This window comes from Muntiacus reevesi, chromosome 3, assembly GCF_963930625.1.
Source record: "Muntiacus reevesi chromosome 3, mMunRee1.1, whole genome shotgun sequence".
NCBI lineage: Eukaryota > Metazoa > Chordata > Mammalia > Artiodactyla > Cervidae > Muntiacus > Muntiacus reevesi.
Window position 1 is genome coordinate 231,217,761 of NC_089251.1, and position 19,368 is coordinate 231,237,128.

Consider the following 19,368-nt stretch of genomic DNA (forward strand, 5'->3'; position numbering starts at 1 on the left):
ACGCAAGTTGGATCCCTGGGTTGGGAAGATCCCCTGGAGCAGGAAATGGCAACTGGCTCCAGTGTTCTTGCCTGAGAAATTCTTTATGAACAGAGAAGGCTGTTGGGTAGTGGTAGACACCATATGATGGCTGTATATGTAAGAGGAGAAAGGACTAGTGGTTGAATAATAGGCTTCAAAGTTCACCTACCTGCTTAGAGAGCCATCAGCATCAGCGTTACGTCAACCATGAAAGTAGAAATATCTCTGCACCTTGGTTTGCTGGTGCTTCCCTAGTGGTTCCCTGGGTCGCTCAGCTGGTAAAGCGTCTGCCTGCAGTGTGGGAGACCTGGGTTCAATCCCTGGGTTGGGAAGATCTCCTGGAGAAGGAAGTGACAACCCACTCCAGTATTCTTGCCTGGAGAGTTCCATGGACAGAGGAGCCTGGTGGGCTGCAGTCCATGGGGTTGCAAAGAACTGGACACAGCTGAGGGACTACCTTTCACTTTCACTTTTCATGGTTTGCTGGGGCTTTCATTTGATTATCTGTCCTTTTAGAGCTTTATCTCTATGCACTCAAAGGACATGAGTTTGGGCAAACTCCAGGAGATGGTGAAGTACAGGGAAGCCTGGCATGCTGCGGTGCCTGGGGCCGCAAAGAATCAGACACCACTTAGCAACTAAACAACAGCAACATCTCTATGGGTTATTTTCCTATAAATGCTGGGTCCTAACCTGTCAGAAGATGATTCTGAACAGACAAAGTATGGGAATTGTAAATATTGAGTTGCAGTGCTAAACGTATCTCGTATCTGTGTGTTAAGCTAACTGGTATATTAAGCATCTCCCAAAGCTCAGTGGCTTATCACAGCGAAAGTTTCTTTCTTGCTCACATTACAGTTCAAAGTGGATAGGTGGGCAGTTGTTTCCTGCAGTTATTCAGGGACCTGTATCCCTTTACTTTAGTGATTTTGCCATGTTGTATAGCTTTTTGACTCACTAGATCATTTCTGGCCAACTGTAAGGAAGGTGGGAAGTGTAGTCCAGTAGTGTTCTCAGGAAGAAGAGAAAAGTTTTGATAAGCATTCAGGTATTAAATCTGTGTCCTGACTTTAATTTCTAATCTAGTTTGACCAATGAGCTGTGTGGTTTTCTTTTTTCTTTTTGTTAGAGTTTTATCCTTAGCATTTATGTCCAAGACTGTATCATTTGTTTTCTTCTCTTGTTTAGAATCCTGTACATTCTGGATTCTAAAGACAAAAAGATTCCTGGAAGGACTGTTTTTCTCTTAAAAACACAAGCAAATATGTTGGGGCTGTGTCTGATATAGCTAAAGTTTGATGAGGATTCTCAGTACACTATATTTTCCAGGAGGCCAGTTGAAACTATTCTTAACTCTATATGGTTAACCGTTTCTCAGAGTCATGTTTCATTAAAGCACTGAAATTATGCAGACAGAGCTGGAAATGTTCTTTGAAGTGCATCCTATCATCGTCCTTTTAATTTTGGTTTTTATTTAACACTTAGCTCCCAAAGTGGGGCCATGGCGATATCTTTGAGTTATAACTCACATCAGGCCTTCGAGGAGCTTGTGATGCTATTTTGTTGCTGGCATACAAAATCCGAGAGGTTAACTGTACTGGGGTAGGTCACACCGTGAGTCAACGACTGAGCTATGATTAGCATTGACAGCTGGTGAGCTTCTAGGCTGTTGCTCACTGAGCGACGTTGACATTCATTTTGATTTGACTTTGCATTTCACTTTCAACTATTTATCCATTTTAAGGCCTCTTTAAGAAACTTTTCAGGAATATTGTGGGACTGAGGAAACTTTCTGTAAATGCTTTGGGAAGAGTCCACTAGCTCCCGTCTTCCCATTTCCTAGCTTAATAGTTAAATTGTGCTAATGCTAGGTAGGCCTCCTTTTGGTAGAGTTTGCAAATTAAGAACATAGACGCTTTAAGATATTAGGCAATGTTATGCAAAATAATTTTACTTGCTTTATTTCAAAATGTGTGATTTTTTTCAACAAAGGAGTTGTGAGATCCAATTATATGCTTGTGAGTATAAACTAGAAAAGTTATAAATATGTATATATCTGATGAAATAATTCACAGAGAAATAGAAAGCGTGCATCATAAATTATACCCCAAAGTATTTTGAACATATAGTTAAAATGCAGCCAAGGGCCATCTGGATTGTGAAGCTTGGAAGTGGTCCTTTGGCTCCTTGGGTCAGCATTTGATTCACCTGAGATGGGTAGGGGGACAGGGAGTCCCATTTTGGTTCTGTGTCCGTTTCCAAATGTATGTGTCAGGGAAACGTTTAAGCAAAAATGCTGTTAGGTGGATCCTTGGGTGTCACTGCCCAGTGTGGCTGGCCCTGGGCCCGAGCTTCCCTCGGACTTCTGTTTCCTCCGGCTGCCATCAGCAGCTCCCTGCTTTGCTAGTGCCAGTGAGACTGGTGATCTAGGGCCCTCAGTACCTCACACATGTAGGGAAAGATAACTTAGCAGAGATGAAGACAGGTGATTTGGAGTCCAACCTGAGATCAGATTCTGATTCTGTCAGTTACTTGCCCAAGGAATAACAAAACTCAGTTTCATCATTGGTCAGAGGATGCGCCCTACTGTGTCATGGTGAGACCCAAGGGACCTGACTTACTAGTATAGGGGCTCACAGCAGCTCTTCTTCCCTTCCTGCTCTCAGGCTCCCTCTCCAGATCCTTTTATCCTCAGTACTCTATTGCAACTGAAGAGCAATATCAAGTTTGCGTGTGTGTGTGTGCGTGCATGCGCGCGCGCTAAGTCACTTAAGTCGTGTCTGACCCTGCAACCCTGTGGACCATAGCCCGCCAGGCTTCTCTGTCCATTAAATTCTTCAGGCAAGAATACTGGAATGGGTTGCCATGCCCTCCTCCAGGGGATCTTCCCCACCCAAGGACCGAACCCGTGTCTCTTAAGTCTCCTGCATTGACAGGCAGGTGCTTTATCTGCTAGCGCCACCTGGGAAACCCAATATCAAGTTTGGACACCTCTGAACACATATTCTGTGTCTTTTAAGTACTTAACTGGTAAAACATATCCCTCAGACCTCAGATCATGTAGTGATGTGATTTTATTTGAAGTAGATTCAGACAGAGCCAAAGGGTATTTTCCTTGCTTTTTAGCTATAAAAAAAGTGTTGTAATTTAATGATTTGGTTGGGTTGTAATTGGTATTAAAATAACTTCTCTGTGATTTCTCAAAGGAATCACAGCTACTTAAAGTGGAGATAGCATTTTCAAGGTGAGTCATAGCTCTTTTCTCAGTGCCTACCCCCCCCCCACCCCTGCCCCTGGAAAGATGGACTTGTCTTATTTTCTCTTACAGTCCCCAGTGGAGATGAGGGGCCACCCATTAGCCACTCTTCCTATAGAGTAATCATGAATCCCTCACCCAGTTTGTTTACATTGAGAAATGTGAGCAACATCATTGTTTAGAATCACAAAGTGATTCAGGAGGTGAAAGGTCATTAAGACATCTTGAGATTTACTCTAAGGAGATGCTTATTGCATTTCCTCTCCAGGAATATAAAAATATAGTATTTTTCAGTGACAACAAAACATGAAGCAATTCCCCTAAAATCTAACAGTTCCATCATCAATATAGAACTGAACCACAAAATAAGAGAGTGAGAGTGATAGTTCCCGTAAGAAGTGATTTGCATGAAACCCTACTTTATTCTCCAATTATTACTCTACATGATTACAGGACAACCTGGCTGTTAATTGCCTGTGGTCTTTAAATATGCACTTCTTTCAGAAATAGACACTAATTATTAGATCTTGTTTTCTGTCTCACCCGAAGTTGCAAATGTCTAGGATATATATTTTTTTTAATTTGCAAGTCTAATTGTGTACAGACATAGTAAAACTGATCTCATTCTGAATACCATTCTGTTCTCTGAGATGTAAACTCTCAAAGATTATGAACTTGGCTTTCAATTCTATATAAGTGTTTTATGTTCCCGTCTCTTGACAAAAGCTGTATGTTTGCTATCAGAATGCTGGAGGAATTTTATCTTTTTAAAATGGAGAGGAATCTTTGCTTATGAGTTCTTTTTTTTTTTAAACCTACCTATTTCCCCACAGCCCGTTATAATTAAATATAATCAGAGAAAACAACATCAAAGTAATATTAAATACTGGATATTCTCCTAATTGTACCAAGATAAGAATTTTTTTTCTGTTTGGAAGCTGCACTTGGACTTAGGCTAGGCACAAGATAGTTTGATTTGTGTCTTGGGCTCTCATTTCTTCAGACATCAGGGGCTGAATAAGGTAATAGATCCTGAAGTGGTGCTGGGCTTGGCCTGTCTTTAGGCCAGGCTTGGCAAGCCTGTATGTCTAAAGGGATCAAACTGGTAGGGTGAAAGTGTCAAGCCAGTGAGTGGGAATCCTGAACTAACAAGGGTTCATGAGTCCTGCCTAAGGGCAGCAGCCACTGTTCAGTTTCAGCAGATTGATCTCAGATAGAAATCTTAATGTTTATGTGAAATATAACACGTTTTTAATTTATATCATTTTTAAATTGGAGTATAGTTGACACAATATTATACTAGATTCAGGTATAATGATTTGTTGTAGATTATGTGCCAAATAACCGATACATGCCAACGTACAGATTATGTACTAAAATTGCTACAGTATTGTATGTCATATATAGTATGCCCATATTCCCTGTGTTGTACATTACATCTCTGTGACTTATTTATTTTATAACTGGTAGTTTTTACCTCCTAATCCTCTTCACCTATTTCTACTATCCCCCCACCCGAACTATGGTGACCTGGGTATTTATCTGAAGGAAACAAAAACACTAATTCAAAATGATATATGCACTCCAGTGTTCACTGATGCGTTATTTAACATAGCCGAGATATGGAAGCAACCTGTGTCTACTGAAAGATGAATAAAGAAGATCTAGTGTATACACACACACACACACACACACACACACACACACACACATACACACACACACAGAGTGAAATATTAGCCATAAAAAAAAGAATGAAGTCTTCCTATTTGTGACAACATGGGTAGACCTGGAGAAAGAAAGTGGAAGTCGCCCAGTCGTGTCCGACTCTTTGTGACTCCATGAACTGTAGCCCACCAGGCTCCTCTGTCCATGGAATTCTCTGGGTAGAATAGTGGAGTGGGTATTAGTCCCTTCTCCAGGGGCTCTTCTGCCCCAGGTATTGAACCCTGGTCTCCCACAATGCAGGTGTATTCTTTACTGTCTGCGCCACCAGGGAAGCCCTAAAGGCTTGGAGGGTATTGTCCTAAGGGAAATTAGATAAGGACAGATATTGTATGTTTTCAGTTATCTGTGACATCTAAAATACATGAACAAATGTAGCAAAACAAGCAGGCTCATAGATAAGGAGAGCAATTTTTAAATTGGATTGTAACTCACGCTTTCAAGAAAGTAGGGTGCTGACCAGTTCACCACAGTGGCTTGCGGTCTTAGCGCATGCTGTGTCTGCGGCCGTGTCTGGTATTGTCATCCAGCTAGTGCCTGTGAATCTTTCTTCACCTGGTTCAGCTATGAAGCCTTCTCAGCTCTGGGTCAGGGATACCTCCTATGGCTCTTACAGCATTTTCTTTCTCTTTACTTTACTAAGAAGTAGTATAAGTTTCTCTTTGTTTCGTCCACTAATCTCTAGACTCCTTGCGGGCCTCCACTACACACTGATTTCATGAGGGAGTATGCTGGTGAGTAAGGTGTCTTCTCCGGTGACTTAGGGCATGTTGCTTTTCCAAGGCTTCTCCTAGAATCTCAGGATCAGTCTTCTAATGGAGTCTGTCTCCCAGATTTCTGTTTAGTCAAGCTGTCTTGATTAAAGAGGCAGTTTATTAGCAGGTCTGGGAAAATTTGGAGTCCAGAGGCCTCATTTCTTAAAACGTGCTGCTACTTACTGCTACTGTTTCATTCCTGCTGATTTTCTCTTATTTCTCCCCAATCAACATGTTTCTAGGGAAGGTAGAGTGCAGATGTGTTTTTGTGACTCAGAGCCATATGAAGCCCAAACGAGTCTTTCTCTTGTCATAATTATAAGGAGGGCCTTAGGCTGTGTTTACTGCCTCTAAAATAAACTTGGTGCTTAGCTTCTCAGTTGCAACACTTTCCAGCTTTTATGAAAAAAAAATAAACAAAAATAAAGTGTTATTTTAAATGTAGTGTCAGAAATTAAATAAATTACCCTCAATAGTGCTGTATATTAAAGAAAAAAAAAAGTATTTTTGGAAGGACTATGCAGCAGAACCTCCACAACAGAACCATACTGAAAAAAAAAGCCCCCAAGCTTTCTGTTTTTGGCAACTGGTAATATCTCATCCTATTAAAACTATTTAGCCTGTTTCTTTATTTTTTTCTCAAATTATATGTAGAATCACCAGTATTCTTGCCCATAGAATTCCATGGACAGAGTCCGGTGGCTACAGTCCATAGGGTCGCAAAGAGTTGAACATGCCTGTTCGACTAACGCACGTGCGCACACACACACACTCACAAACACACACACACCGTGATGCAACAATGTAAAAACTTGGTCTCTGTCGCCAGGCTGTGTAAGTTCAATTCCTAGCTCTACCATGAACCAGCTGTATAATCACAGGCCAGGGACTTAACTTCTGTGTCTCGGTTCCTCTTTCTGTACAATGGAGATCCTAGTAGTACCTAACTCAAAGAGTTATTGAGAGGATTAAATGAGTAAGAAGTAAAACCTTTATAATAATGCCTGGCACGTAATTGCTGTGTACATGGTTACTTATTTTTTAAATCAAATTTATTGAGGTATCATTTAGGGCATAATTTACATGCAGTAAAATTCACCCTTTATAACACACAGTTCTGTGAATTTTGACAAGAGCATATGGTCGTATAACTACCACTACTGTGAAGATATAAAACATTTCTATCATCCTCAAAAGCATACTCTCTGTTGTCAATTCCCCCCCCCATACCATTTCCAAACCCTGACAATCATAGGTCTGTTTTCTGACCCCATACTTTTGCTTTTACAGAATGTCATGTAAATGGATCGTGCCCTGTATAGACCTCTGCGTCTCACTTCTTTCACTTGGCACAGGGATTGGCAACCTTTTCTGTAAAGCGCCAGGTAGTCCATGCTTTAGGTTTGCAGCCCTTACCGTCTCTGTTGCAAAAAATTCCATTCTGCTATCGCAGTCGTGCACTGCACATGAAAGATTGTGGGTGCCCATGTTCCAATAAAACTTTATTAAAATAAGTAGCAGCCACATTTGGGTGGAAAACCATAATTTGGCAGCCTGTGACTTAGCATAATGCTTTTAAGATCCATTCATGTCACTACTATTAGAAGTGTTCTTTTTATTGCCAGTTCCAACACATAGATGCACTAGAGTTTGTTTAGTCATTTACCAGTTGAAGAATGTTTTTACTAATTTTTGGAAATTTTAAATAAAACCACTGTAAATATTTGCCTATAGGTTTTTGTGTCAACACAGATTTTGATTTCTCTTGAGTAAATCACCTTGGCAGGGGGGTTGTATGGTAAGTGTATGTTTACATTTATTGTATGTGTTCAGTTTCATCTGACTCTTTGAGACCCCCATGGGCTGTAGCCTGCTAGGCTCCTCTGTCCATGGAATTTTCCAGGAAAGAATACTGGAGCAGGTTGCCATTTCCTACTCCAGTGGATCTTCCCAACCCAGGGATTGAACCTGCGTCGCCTGTGTCTCCTACATTGGCAGGCAGGTTCTTTACCACTAGTGCCACCTGGAAAGTCCTTAGAAACTCTCAAATTGTTTCCAAAATGTCTAGATTATTTTGTATTTCCATCAGCAATATAAGAGAGTTCCAGTTGTGTTGTATCACCACCAACCCTTAGTACTGTGCATTTCTTTGTTTTAAGTTACTCTGAAAAACTATGAATGATCTTAGAAACTAGTGTGAAGATACTTTACCTTCAATCTCATGATGAGTTGAAAGCTCTAGAAGGGTTTTACACATGGAAATGATGGAATTGACATGATTTGGGTTTTTAAATGATTACCCCAGCTGCAGTATGGAGAATGATTTGGAGGGAAGAATGTTAACTGTGTGAAGACCTGTTAGAAGAATATCATTTTAGTACAGAGTAATGGGAAGGTACCTGGATTGAAAGAGGGCAGTGAAGATGATGTCACTAGATGTGAGAATTCTTTAGGAGCTGGAGTTTATAGAACTCAGTGATTGATCAGATATGAAACTTAAGAAAGTGGCACAAGCAACTGGTTGTATAATGATGCCTTTACCAAGATGAGGAAAACTGATAGGGAAAAAGGTTTGGGGAAATAAACTGTATCAGTAGAATTTTGAGATATATGTGAGACAGTGAAGTGGAGGTTTCATCTACGTAGTTTGGTATCCAGGTTCTGGAATAGAGGAACACAGTTGAGAGTCAGTGTGGTATACAACATATCTGATGATACGGAGAAAAATGAGATTCCCTAGAGTTATCAGTGACCCGAGAAGAGTAAATAGGCAGACCCGAAAGGAACCTCAGTGATTACAGTTGCACAGAAGACAGACATTCAAAGGAAAGCAGGAGAGAGTGGGTTCAAGAGCTGGAGGGGGAGAGAGAGAGAGAGGGTGGGAGAAGGCGGTTCGCCTCAGGTAGTCGTCTTCCAGATGATGAAGTAAGTGAATGTGCTGAGATGACAGCTGAAGTGCGGGATGACAAGTGCACATGGATTTTGCAGAGCATAACAGATATTGGTCAGTGTTGGTGGTGGAGGTCATGACAGTGGTGCCGGTATACACCTGATAATCCATGTTAAACTGAGATGGGGAGTGAACAGGAGGTGCTGTGCTAAGCTGCTTCTATGGGCTGTAGCCCGCCAGGCTTGTCTGACTACAGGATTCTCCAGGCAAAAGTATTAGAGTGGGTTGCCATGCCCTTCTCCAGGGGATCTTCCAGACCCAGGGATCAAACCCGTGCCTTTTAGGTCTCCTACATTGACAGGAGGGTTCTTTATCACTAATGCCACCTGGGAAGCCTGAATAGAAGGTGAGGTGGTAAGAAAAGCAAGGGTATACAGATATTTCAGGAATTTTTAGGCTAAGTGATAGAACCATATGTAAGAGACGTTTTTTACTGTTTGTTAAGATGAGACAGGTTAGAGTGTACCCTTGAGAAGGATGAAGCAGGGGATGAGGACAGGAGAAACAGCATAATCAGTGGAGAGATGGGCAAAAGGAATGTCCATCTGATCTAGTATACTTGCTGAAGAGGTTCAGCTAACTTTAATATTCACCTGTTAACACAGTAGAATGGGGGCTTTTCTAATGAACTCTACCGTAGTAGAGTCCTTATGTTTATTTTTCAGCTATTTCTAGGAAACTTACCAAGCAGAAAATGTCAGCACAATTCTTTTGATGTGTGAAAATGCTCTGGCGGTTTAGTCACTTGTCAGTCTCATGTCCAAGTCTTATCCATCTGTCATGGCCCAGTTGAAACTCTCAAATGAAGGACTCTCCCTCCCTAATCTGAATGGTCATAGCATGGTGCTTTTTTTTTTTTTCTCCTTCTCTATTTTGTCATTTGTTCTTGTGTGTATTTACTGTGTGTATGTGTATGTGTATGTATATGTATATATTCTTCTCCTTAGATGAAAGGAGACAGAGACCAGGACTGAAAGGCCTTACGTTCTCCCCAGCACCTAGCCTAGCTGGTTACATTTACTTAGCTTGCTACCTTAAATGCAAGTAAATATGAACATGGGGGAGTGGTTATTAGCAGACAATTAGGAGGAGTTAAGTAAGGAAGCAGAAGATTTTTGTGGCTTGGAATCTGAATTAGTTACCTGAAAAATTATGGACCCTGATTATAACCTTTTGTTTTTATGATACCTAATAAAATACATTTTGAACGTTTCTTGCTCCCTGCTACTAAGGAATCTATTTAGCAATGATCCAACTCCTCTTTGGTGTAATTAATAGTTTACCAACTACTTTCATTTCATTATCCTATTCAGACTGAGAGTAAATCAGAGATATAGAGATAGAGACTTCATAGGGGATATATTCCATGTTGCAAAGGAAAAAAACCAAGGTCAGAGAGATAATTAGTTAACAGTCCCTTTACTAGTAAACACAAGTGCTAAGACCAAAGGCAGGACTCAACAGTCCTAATCCAGGTTTCTTTCAATGTACTCTGTGGCTTCTAGATTTATTTTTATAAAAATCCAATTGGCCTGATAATTATTTAATACAATTGTAAGGAACAATGTGGTCTGCTTTATTTAAGTGAATTAAAAAGTCACTTATCATAACAATCTCTTGATCAGAGCTAAGATCATCTTTTATGGAAGAAGCTGAGCCTTGTGGCTCAGAGCTTCAGACATAGCCCCTACACCAGAATGAAAAGAAACATACCCTTAGGAATTGTGCCGCTGCTATGATTTAAATAAAAGAGAATAGGAGTTACCTATCTGTGGGTAACTAACTGTTAGAGCAACAGTGGCGAGCACTGTTCAAAACAGTGAATAAACCTAGTGTCAGCATTTTGGAGGAAAAAAACAGATTATTTACCTGTTTTTCTAAGCTTTTGACATTTTTTAAGACTAGTGTCATTCTTATGGACCACAGCCTTGTCTAACTCAATGAAACTATGAGCCATGCCATGTAGGGCCACCCAAGACGGACAGGTCATGGTGGAGAACAAACTGTGAAAAATTCTTAAAGAGATGGGAATACCAAACCTGTCTTTTGAGAAATCTGTACGCAGATCAGGAGGCAACAGTTAGAACTGGACATGGAACAACAGACTGGTTCCAAATAGGGAAAGGAGTACATCAAGGCTGTATATTGTCACCCTGCGTATTTAACTTATATGCAGAATGCATCATACAAAATGCCAGGCTGGATTAAGCACACACTGGAATCAAGATTGCCGGGAGAAATATCAATAACCTCAGATATGCAGATGACACCACCCTTATGGCAGAAAGTGAAGAAGAACTAAAGAGCCTCTTGATCAAAGTAAAAGAGGAGAATGAAAAAGTTGGCTTAAAGCTCAACATTCAGAAAGCCAAGATCATGGCATCCAGTCCCATCACTTCATGGCAAATAGATGGGGAAACAGTGGAAACAGTGAAAGACTTTATTTTTTGGGCTCTAAAATCACTGCAGATGGTGACTGCAGCCATGAAATTAAAAGACGCTTGCTGCTTGGAAGAAAGCTATGACCAACCTAGACAGCATATTAAAAAGCAGAGACATTACTTTGCCAACAAAGTCCATCTAGTCAAAGCTATTGTTTTTCTAGTAGTCATGTATGAATGTGAGAGTTGGACTATGACGAAAGCTGAGCACAGAAGAATTGATGCTTTTGAACTGTGGTGTTGGAGAAGACTCTTGAGAGTCCCTTGAACTGCAAGGAGATCCAACCAGTCCATCCTAAAGGAGATCAGTCCTGAATATTCATTGGAAGGACTGATGTTAAAGCTGAAACTCCAATACTTTGGCTACCTGATGAGAAGAACTGACTCTGAAAAGACCCTAATTCTGGGAAAGATGGAAGGCAGGAGGAGAAGGGCATGGCAGGGGATGAGATGGTTGGATGGCATCACTGACTCATTGGACATGAGTCTGAGTAAACTCTGGGAATTGGTGATGGACAGGGACGCCTGGTGTGCTGCAGTCCATGAGGTTTGCAAAGAGTTGGACATGACTGAGTGACTGAACTGAACTGAGCATCATTCTTGATTTAGAATGATAAGTTATACTGTAATGAAAGAACTATTAATAGAAATAAGGAAGATCATTATCCTTTAGGGGGACTATGGTCAGCTTTAATTATATTATTGTTAAAGCTTTCATAAATTGAAATAATGTGTATTAAATATATAATCTATAATTTTATGTTAAAGCATTTAATGGGGAAACCACTGACTAAAATCTTTTTTTTTTTAACTAAAATCTTTATATAATATTATTCCCATTGGCCATAGCTGATTATTAAGCTGGGTAACTTCTGTTGAACAGATTCTTTTTAATTGTACTGACTTAGAGATCCCCAAACTCTAGAATGTATTTTTGTCAGGGAAGTTAAGGCATTTTGAACCTATACCTTTAAGAAATTGCAGAAAGGCATAAAGTGTTTTTTCTTCCTCCTTTCTACACTTTTAAATGTTATCTGAATGAATGGCTGCTACTAGGTAAAACATTTCCTTATGTTCTCCTATAAATTGTCTCAGACAGGGTATTTGGGAATTGCTCTACCCTGTGGAAAGTAATTGAACTTGGCTGGGTATGGAATCAAAACAATCAGTTGAGATAGCAAATCTGAAACCAGGTGTTCCACAGTTAAATAGCTATGATTCATGGGGAAAAAAACCACGGAATCTTAAGGACTATTTTTTTCCTCCAAGGCAGTTGATTCTATCATTCCATGTAGACTATGGACTCTGGTCTAGCTCTGGTTATCATCTTCATTACAAGTCTCTCTCTCTCTCTCTTTTTTTCTTTAGTGTAATGTAAAATTTATTAAATTGGCGTTCCAGATGAACATCTGAAAATGGTCTCCTTTTATCTCAGGTGAACCTGGCCTTTGTTGAAGCAGCAGACTACGTTTCAGAGCCTGTTAACAGGGAGCCTCCCTCCAGAGAAGCTCAGATACTGACCTTGAAAAACACATCTGAGTTCGATGTACTTGTCATCGGAGGAGGAGCAACAGGAAGTGGCTGTGCCCTGGATGCGGTCACCAGAGGTGAGTCCTGGTGTGGATGGATGGAACGCAGGTAAAGGTTTCATCTTTCCTCCCGATGTAGACACAAATGTGCCCTCAGGGCTGGAAAGGCACGTTACTACTGCATTTCTTCATTTTCCATTCTTTGTGAAGCAACTTCTCATTTTTAAAGTATAGGTACTTAGACAATTTTAAAATTAAATATAGCTTGTCTTTCACACTGAAATGGGTTTATTTAAAAAGAAAACTTTATATTTCTGTGAATTCATTGATGTGATATTCTGGTTAGTGTTTTTTTACATAATAAAGTACATTTATGTGAAATAAAAATATCTGTGTATCATTTAAAATCACATTGATGTCAGTGATTTATCTTTAATAGAAAGATTTGTTAAAATGAATTAATCTATTAAAGTAATTCTTTTTGTTTCTCTATTAAAATCATCTCTTCCAGTGAAATATGGACTACAGTTTGCAAAACTCTAGTTTATGTGTAAAAAATGAAAAAGTCCTGCTAACCTGTAGTTCTGTCAGTTTTAGGAAAGACTTTATGGGAAGTTCTTTCAACATGGCAACAGGATATATAAAGATATAAATTTTAGTAGGGAACACCAGTGGTCTTACATATGGTATATTTAATGATTTGATTCTGTTGCCTGTGGTTATTAATGTGGGGTTTGGAATCAAAGAAATGTGGGCACATATTCTGGCTCAGGTGCTTTATAAGATGTATATATGTATGTGCAGACATACACACATGCACACACATACACTTAAGCGAGTTACTTAATTTCACTACGTTTCTTCATCTTTCAAATAAGAAAAAAATACCTTCTGTTAATGATTGTTGTGAAGATTAAATGCATAATCATGAAGAAGATTTAAAACACGGCTTGCCACACAAAGCAAAAAACAGTAAATTGTAGGCAGTATGATAGCTGACATTTATAACATGAAGCAAAAGACTTTTAGAACCAATCGTCCCAGAGAGATCATCCTTTGTGGTGTTCTTAGATACAGCACGTTGGGCTGGGTACTGCTGCAAGGAATTTTTTTTTTTTTTTTTTTTTGCTGCAAGGAATTTTGACTTTGGATTATTTTAGATACTATGTAAGATTCAATATTCATTGCAGTTTCATACTCAATGGTGATAATTTGTTATATGAAATAATTTTTATTAGATGAAGTTACTACCACATCCACTCTGGACTTACTTTGTGTATCTGATAGATTTTAGTCTTACATAAATGAAATAAATTTCATGAGATTAGGCACACCTAAGCAAAAAAATATCCTAGAGTTTACTAGGATTGCACAGGACCCTCACTTGAGATTTGATCCATGTAGACATCACAGCCTAGGTTCATTTTGTCACTTCCAGGTAATGGTAAATTCACAATATAAGCCCTGGATCCTATTCTGTTGCCTGGCAGACCCTGATTTTTATATAATTCTGTCTCCATCCATGGTTTATAATTTGAATTAGATTATCCTGGGACACATTATGTCAGAGGGAAAGAATGGTTGAAGATCCCTCAAGGGATCTGAATTTACCTCTCTCCCCTGGAGGCCTGGGAGAAAGAGTGGAAAAAAGGGACGCATTCCCTTGTCATCGGAGATCTTGTTTGGGACTGCCTCAGTTGTCCTGGGACTACCCAGAGGTTAGAAGTTACCAGATGACAATTTTCTGTGTCCAAGGGTGTCATTTTCCCAGTAGGATTCAGAAAAATAAGTTTCTTCAGGTTGCCACTTATATTCATGCTATGTACTGAAATATATAGCAGTTCTTTTTCTTTCATTTCAAACAGATATTGGCTGAGTATTATGCGTGCAATATTCAAGGTACTACATGTGAATGCAAAGATGATTGATCCAGGCAGCACACAGAGGTTGCTCCCAGTTCTGTAGTTCTTGTGGGTGAAGACTGAGTTATCCTGTGTGCCTTGCAGAAGCTTCGGGGGCACAGTTGTGTCTGGATAAAGCAAGCTGCTGTTTAGCACAGGTAGAATTTTAATAGGCCAAACGCTTGCTGAAAGTGTGCCAATCTGAGGGAACATGCGAAGGAACAATATGTGTGGGAAACAACTGATGTTTCAGTTGGGAGCACCCAGGCTGTGTGGGGGAGGATATGAGAGAATTGTGGAAAGGCAGGAGTGGACCTGACCTACCAGGGAAAGGCCTTTGGACTTTACTCAACGGGCCACTCTGATACTCTGAAGAGCCTTAGTGTTGAAGAAGAGGTAGGCAATAAGGAAGAAGCATGCATAGGAATAAACTTTTAAGAGATCTAGACATAGGACAAAGGACGAAACTTGCTGATGTCATAGGATATGAATAAGGGAGGCAGTATGTCCAAGAATCGATTTTTTCTTTCACTTGTTTAAGATAGGCGCAATTTGAATATTTCTATAGACTCAGAAGGGAACCTTGATATTCAAATAATAGAAGGCTGCATGTGGACAAGGTCTTAGAAAACTACAAGGTATGGGCTAAGAAAGATGTATCTTAACTTTGGCAGGACAGTAAGAAGCATTTCTCAGAGACAGAAACAAAGTGTAAGATAACATGGTAGGAATAGGGGTTGCTAAAGGGTGTGTGTGTGTGTGTGTGTGTGTGTGTGTGTGTGTGTGTGTGTGTGTGTGTGTGTGTGTGTGTGTGTGTTAATGAGAACTGACTGGGTATCAATGATGAGAAGAAAATGAGAAAAGATTCTATGAAGGCAAGAAATTGTTAGGGAAGTTGTAAAGTCAACTTCTCAAAGAATTAGGGTGGGTTGCCAGATCGTGAGTGCAGTAGTGAAAAGGCAGCTATTAATTAAGTCCATTTTGTACCATACCACCTTTTGAAAAGTCTCACCTATATTTGCTTTTGTGAAATTTTTATATTTATATCTTTTGGAAAACATAGATAAGATCGTACTGTAGTCATTACTTTTCAGTGTGTTACTTTCAAATATGTATATGGCATTCATTTTTTAATAATGATTCTTTAAGTTATTTCCAGTGTTTTGTTCTGCTATTGGTATAATACTATTAGTGAGTCAACCACTAAACCAGTTCTGGGAATATAAAAACTAGTCAAATGTGGCCTTGCCCTCAAGGAATTTATTAATATTTGTTGAACAAACATTTTTCCTTTGGACGGTAAAAAACATTAACTAGTACATTAGCATTTGATTGTGGGTGATGGTAGTGATGATGATGATGATTTTGAAAAGGTAAGAATTTTCAAAGCCACAATGTTAACAAGATTTTTAAAATACTTATTGATAGTAACAGCTAAGAAAATGATGTCATTTAATACCTCCTAACATATCTATTGCTGTCTTTTTAAATAATCGACTGAATGTCTTATTTTATGTGTATGGAGTTGCAATTTATAAAAGTGATGGATAAATCATAGCTTGTGTGTGTGTATGCTTAGTCAGTCAGTCGTGTCTGACTCTGACACCTCATGGACTGTAGCCCTCTTAGACTTCTCTGTCCATGGGATTCTGCAGACAAGAATACTGGAGTCCAGGTCCAGGTTTGATGCATGAGACAGGGCGCTTGGGGCTGGTGCACTGGGATGACCCAGAGGGATGGAATGGGGAGGGAGGTGGGAGGGGGGTTCAGGATGGGGAACACATGTACACCTGTGGTGAATCCGTGTCAATGTATGGCAAAACCACTGCAATATTGTAAAGTAATTAGCCTGCAACTAAAATAAATAAATTTATATTAAAAACAAACAAACAAAAAGAAGACTGGAGTGGATTGCCATTTCCTTCTCCAGGGGGTCTTCCTGACCCAGGGATTGAACCTGTGTCTCTTGTGTCAGCAAGCATATTTTTTACCACACTGCCACTTGGGAAGCCCAAATCCATAGTTTATATTTCCTTTATTATGCTGGTAGCCCTCTGAGGGTAGCATTTATAATTAAAATGTATAGAGATGCTGAAGTCAATCTGTATTTATCCTTTTACAACAATTTCTGATCATATCAGTAGCCCTCTGAAGTGTGAAATGATTGTGGGCATTTGGTTAATGAATTGTGCATTGTTGCTGTTCATTCATGGAATTTGCTCTTTTATTATATTTGATGCTTCACTTAACAACAAATTTTGCTTTCTCTGCATTTGATATGTTTTTACCAAATTATTCCTGATTGTATCCATTAATCTTTAGTCACATTTGACAAAAATAAATTACTGTGATCTTTTAAAGTTACCAGCAATAATTAGATTTTTCAGGACATCAAAGTTTTGGGGGAACTGCTAGATGTTAAAGGGCTTGTATAAAAATGTTTGCACAAGGTTTTTGATGAAATACTGTGCCCAAATGAGATTTTGTTAATGAATAAACAAAGACCATAGAAGGAAGGGAAAAAGTCTTGAGGTTTTCATAATGAACATTTATTTGCATTGTTACCATCTGCATTTTCTTGGGAATCAATTTTCATTCGTTTCATTTGGGAATATTATTTGATAAACATAATATGCACAATTCTCCTCACGTTCTTGGGCAGGTCTCTAGGATCGATAGAAATTGCTTCTCTGTTTAACACCTCTGTGGCCAGTCCCTGAACAAGAGCACAGCCTAGAAGCATGGGGATACAGGCCGCCAAAAGAGAGCTGGAATGACGAGAATCTGATATAGTCACCCCCTCAGAGGGCTTCAAGATGTTTCTTTTTCAGCTCTTTTTGTTCTTTTATGTGACTACCTGTATGTATCAGGGATCAACTAGTACCCGTTCTGGTTTAAAATCTTGTTTGTAAACTTAACTTTTATGACTTCAGTTCTGATTTCAGAAAATACTGCCCTTGCTAGAAGAAAACATTAATTGTAGTTCTCATGTTTAAAAATGTATATATACTTCTAGCTTATGAATGGTGCCTGGCTAATCATTCCTGAATTCTCACTGCAGCTCCTGCAAGTCTGAGAGTATAGGACAGCGAGTAAGGACAAAGGCTATGAGATTAGAACAGAGTGGGGTCAGTCAGCTTCATCATTTACTAGCTCCATGAACTTCAGTTAAGTGTCTTGACCTATGTGGACAGCCTGAAGGTTCTCAGACATAATGGAGGATAATAACACTCTTCTGCATAAATAAAGATTTGTGAAAAGCAGGAGGTATGAGCATTGCAGTTAAAAAAAGACGCACATAGGGAGAGCCATGGAAGATACTGCATTCTGGGAATTCCAAACCTGCACCGCCTCACCCTCGTCCACCACCGCCCTACTTTAGGACAGTAGAATTGCAGCAGATGAAAGTTTGCTGTTTCCTGGACATTGCTAATTAGACTAGGTTACAATTGCTACTAATCTGGAAATTTGATGTAATTCAGTGATTACATTAGAGTGACCGTCTTTGTCAGGAGTGGGGTGGGGAGGATTAGAGAAACTGTACCAGAGGTATTTGGAAAAATTAGACTTTGAGATTTACTACATTAATTTTGAAAAGGAATTATGAAAAAGGAGATAGAGCTCAATATTGAAGTGTATTCTAAAGCTACTTTAAATAAAATAGTTTGCAAAAAAAATAAGAAAGACCAGTGGAACAAAAGTTAAGAGGCTAGAAATAGATCTGAATACATAAAATTTAGGATATGTTAAAGACAGCATTTCATATTTGTAATTATTGGTTATTTAATAAGTGTTGTTGAAGTGTGCACTTTCCAAAATTTATGCTTGTATTTACCTATATATATTTATGTATATTTATATTCTATTTTCATGCTCTCTGTGAACCAAGGATTTAACAGTAAAACACCACAAACCTATTAGAAATTTTTAAAAAATGGAGTAAGAAAGAATGTTTTTAAGCATGACATCAGTGAAACCATTTTCTTTTGGAAAATCCTGTTTAAACTTGACTTCATAAAAGTTAAAATTTATCCGTATAAATTTAATATATGTTATATTAAATGTAATATATGATATTAATATAAATGCAATTTATATATTATATTAAATGTAAATATGTTTAATAATAATGTAATGTACTATTTTTACACTTCCCTGGTGGCTTAGATGGTAAAGAATCTGCCTGCAATGCAGGAGATCTGGGTTCAGTCTCTGTGTTAGGAAGATCGCCTGGAGCAGGGCATGGCAACCCATTCCAGTATTCTTGCCTAGAGAATCCCATGGACAGAGGAGCCTGTCAGGCTACAGTCCATGGGGTTGCAAAGAGTCAGACACAACTGAATGAGTAAGCACAGCAATATATTATATATATATAATAAATATAATAAGCACCTGTGCAATGAAAAATACCATGACAGACAGAATTTGTTTTATATTATTTTTAGCTTTTCTATATCCTTTTGTTTTAGTATGTCTATGATACAATACAAATAGCAGGATTTCTTTATTTTTTTTAGTGTTTGATAGAATCTATGTTTCAGTAAGTATGTTTGGTCCATCTCCATTGATTTGAAGGCCATGTGTTTTTAGTTTGAATTTTTTACCTTACATCTTTCTTTTGTTTTGTTTTATTTTTCTCCATTTCCTTCTTTCCTTCCGCCTTTTTAAATCAGCTTTGTATCACTCTCTGTTTCCATACATTAAACTCTACAGATATAGTTACTGCCCCCTGCAAGTCCCCCCAGAGACTTTTCTCAGAACCAAATCAAGGCTTCGGCCCTGTTATGATC

General features: G+C 38.9%; 1 protein-coding gene across 4 annotated transcripts in view; it reads left to right on the forward strand.

Annotated features, from left to right (window-relative positions):
- Positions 1 to 19,368, forward strand: part of GPD2 (glycerol-3-phosphate dehydrogenase 2) — a 230,765-nt gene that overhangs the window by 129,617 nt on the left and 81,780 nt on the right. For all 4 annotated transcript variants that reach the window (XM_065931560.1, XM_065931563.1, XM_065931559.1 and 1 more), the window contains one exon: positions 12,584 to 12,755. In XM_065931560.1, the coding sequence (XP_065787632.1) occupies positions 12,584 to 12,755 (172 nt within the window). The remainder of the gene's footprint in view (positions 1 to 12,583; positions 12,756 to 19,368) is intronic.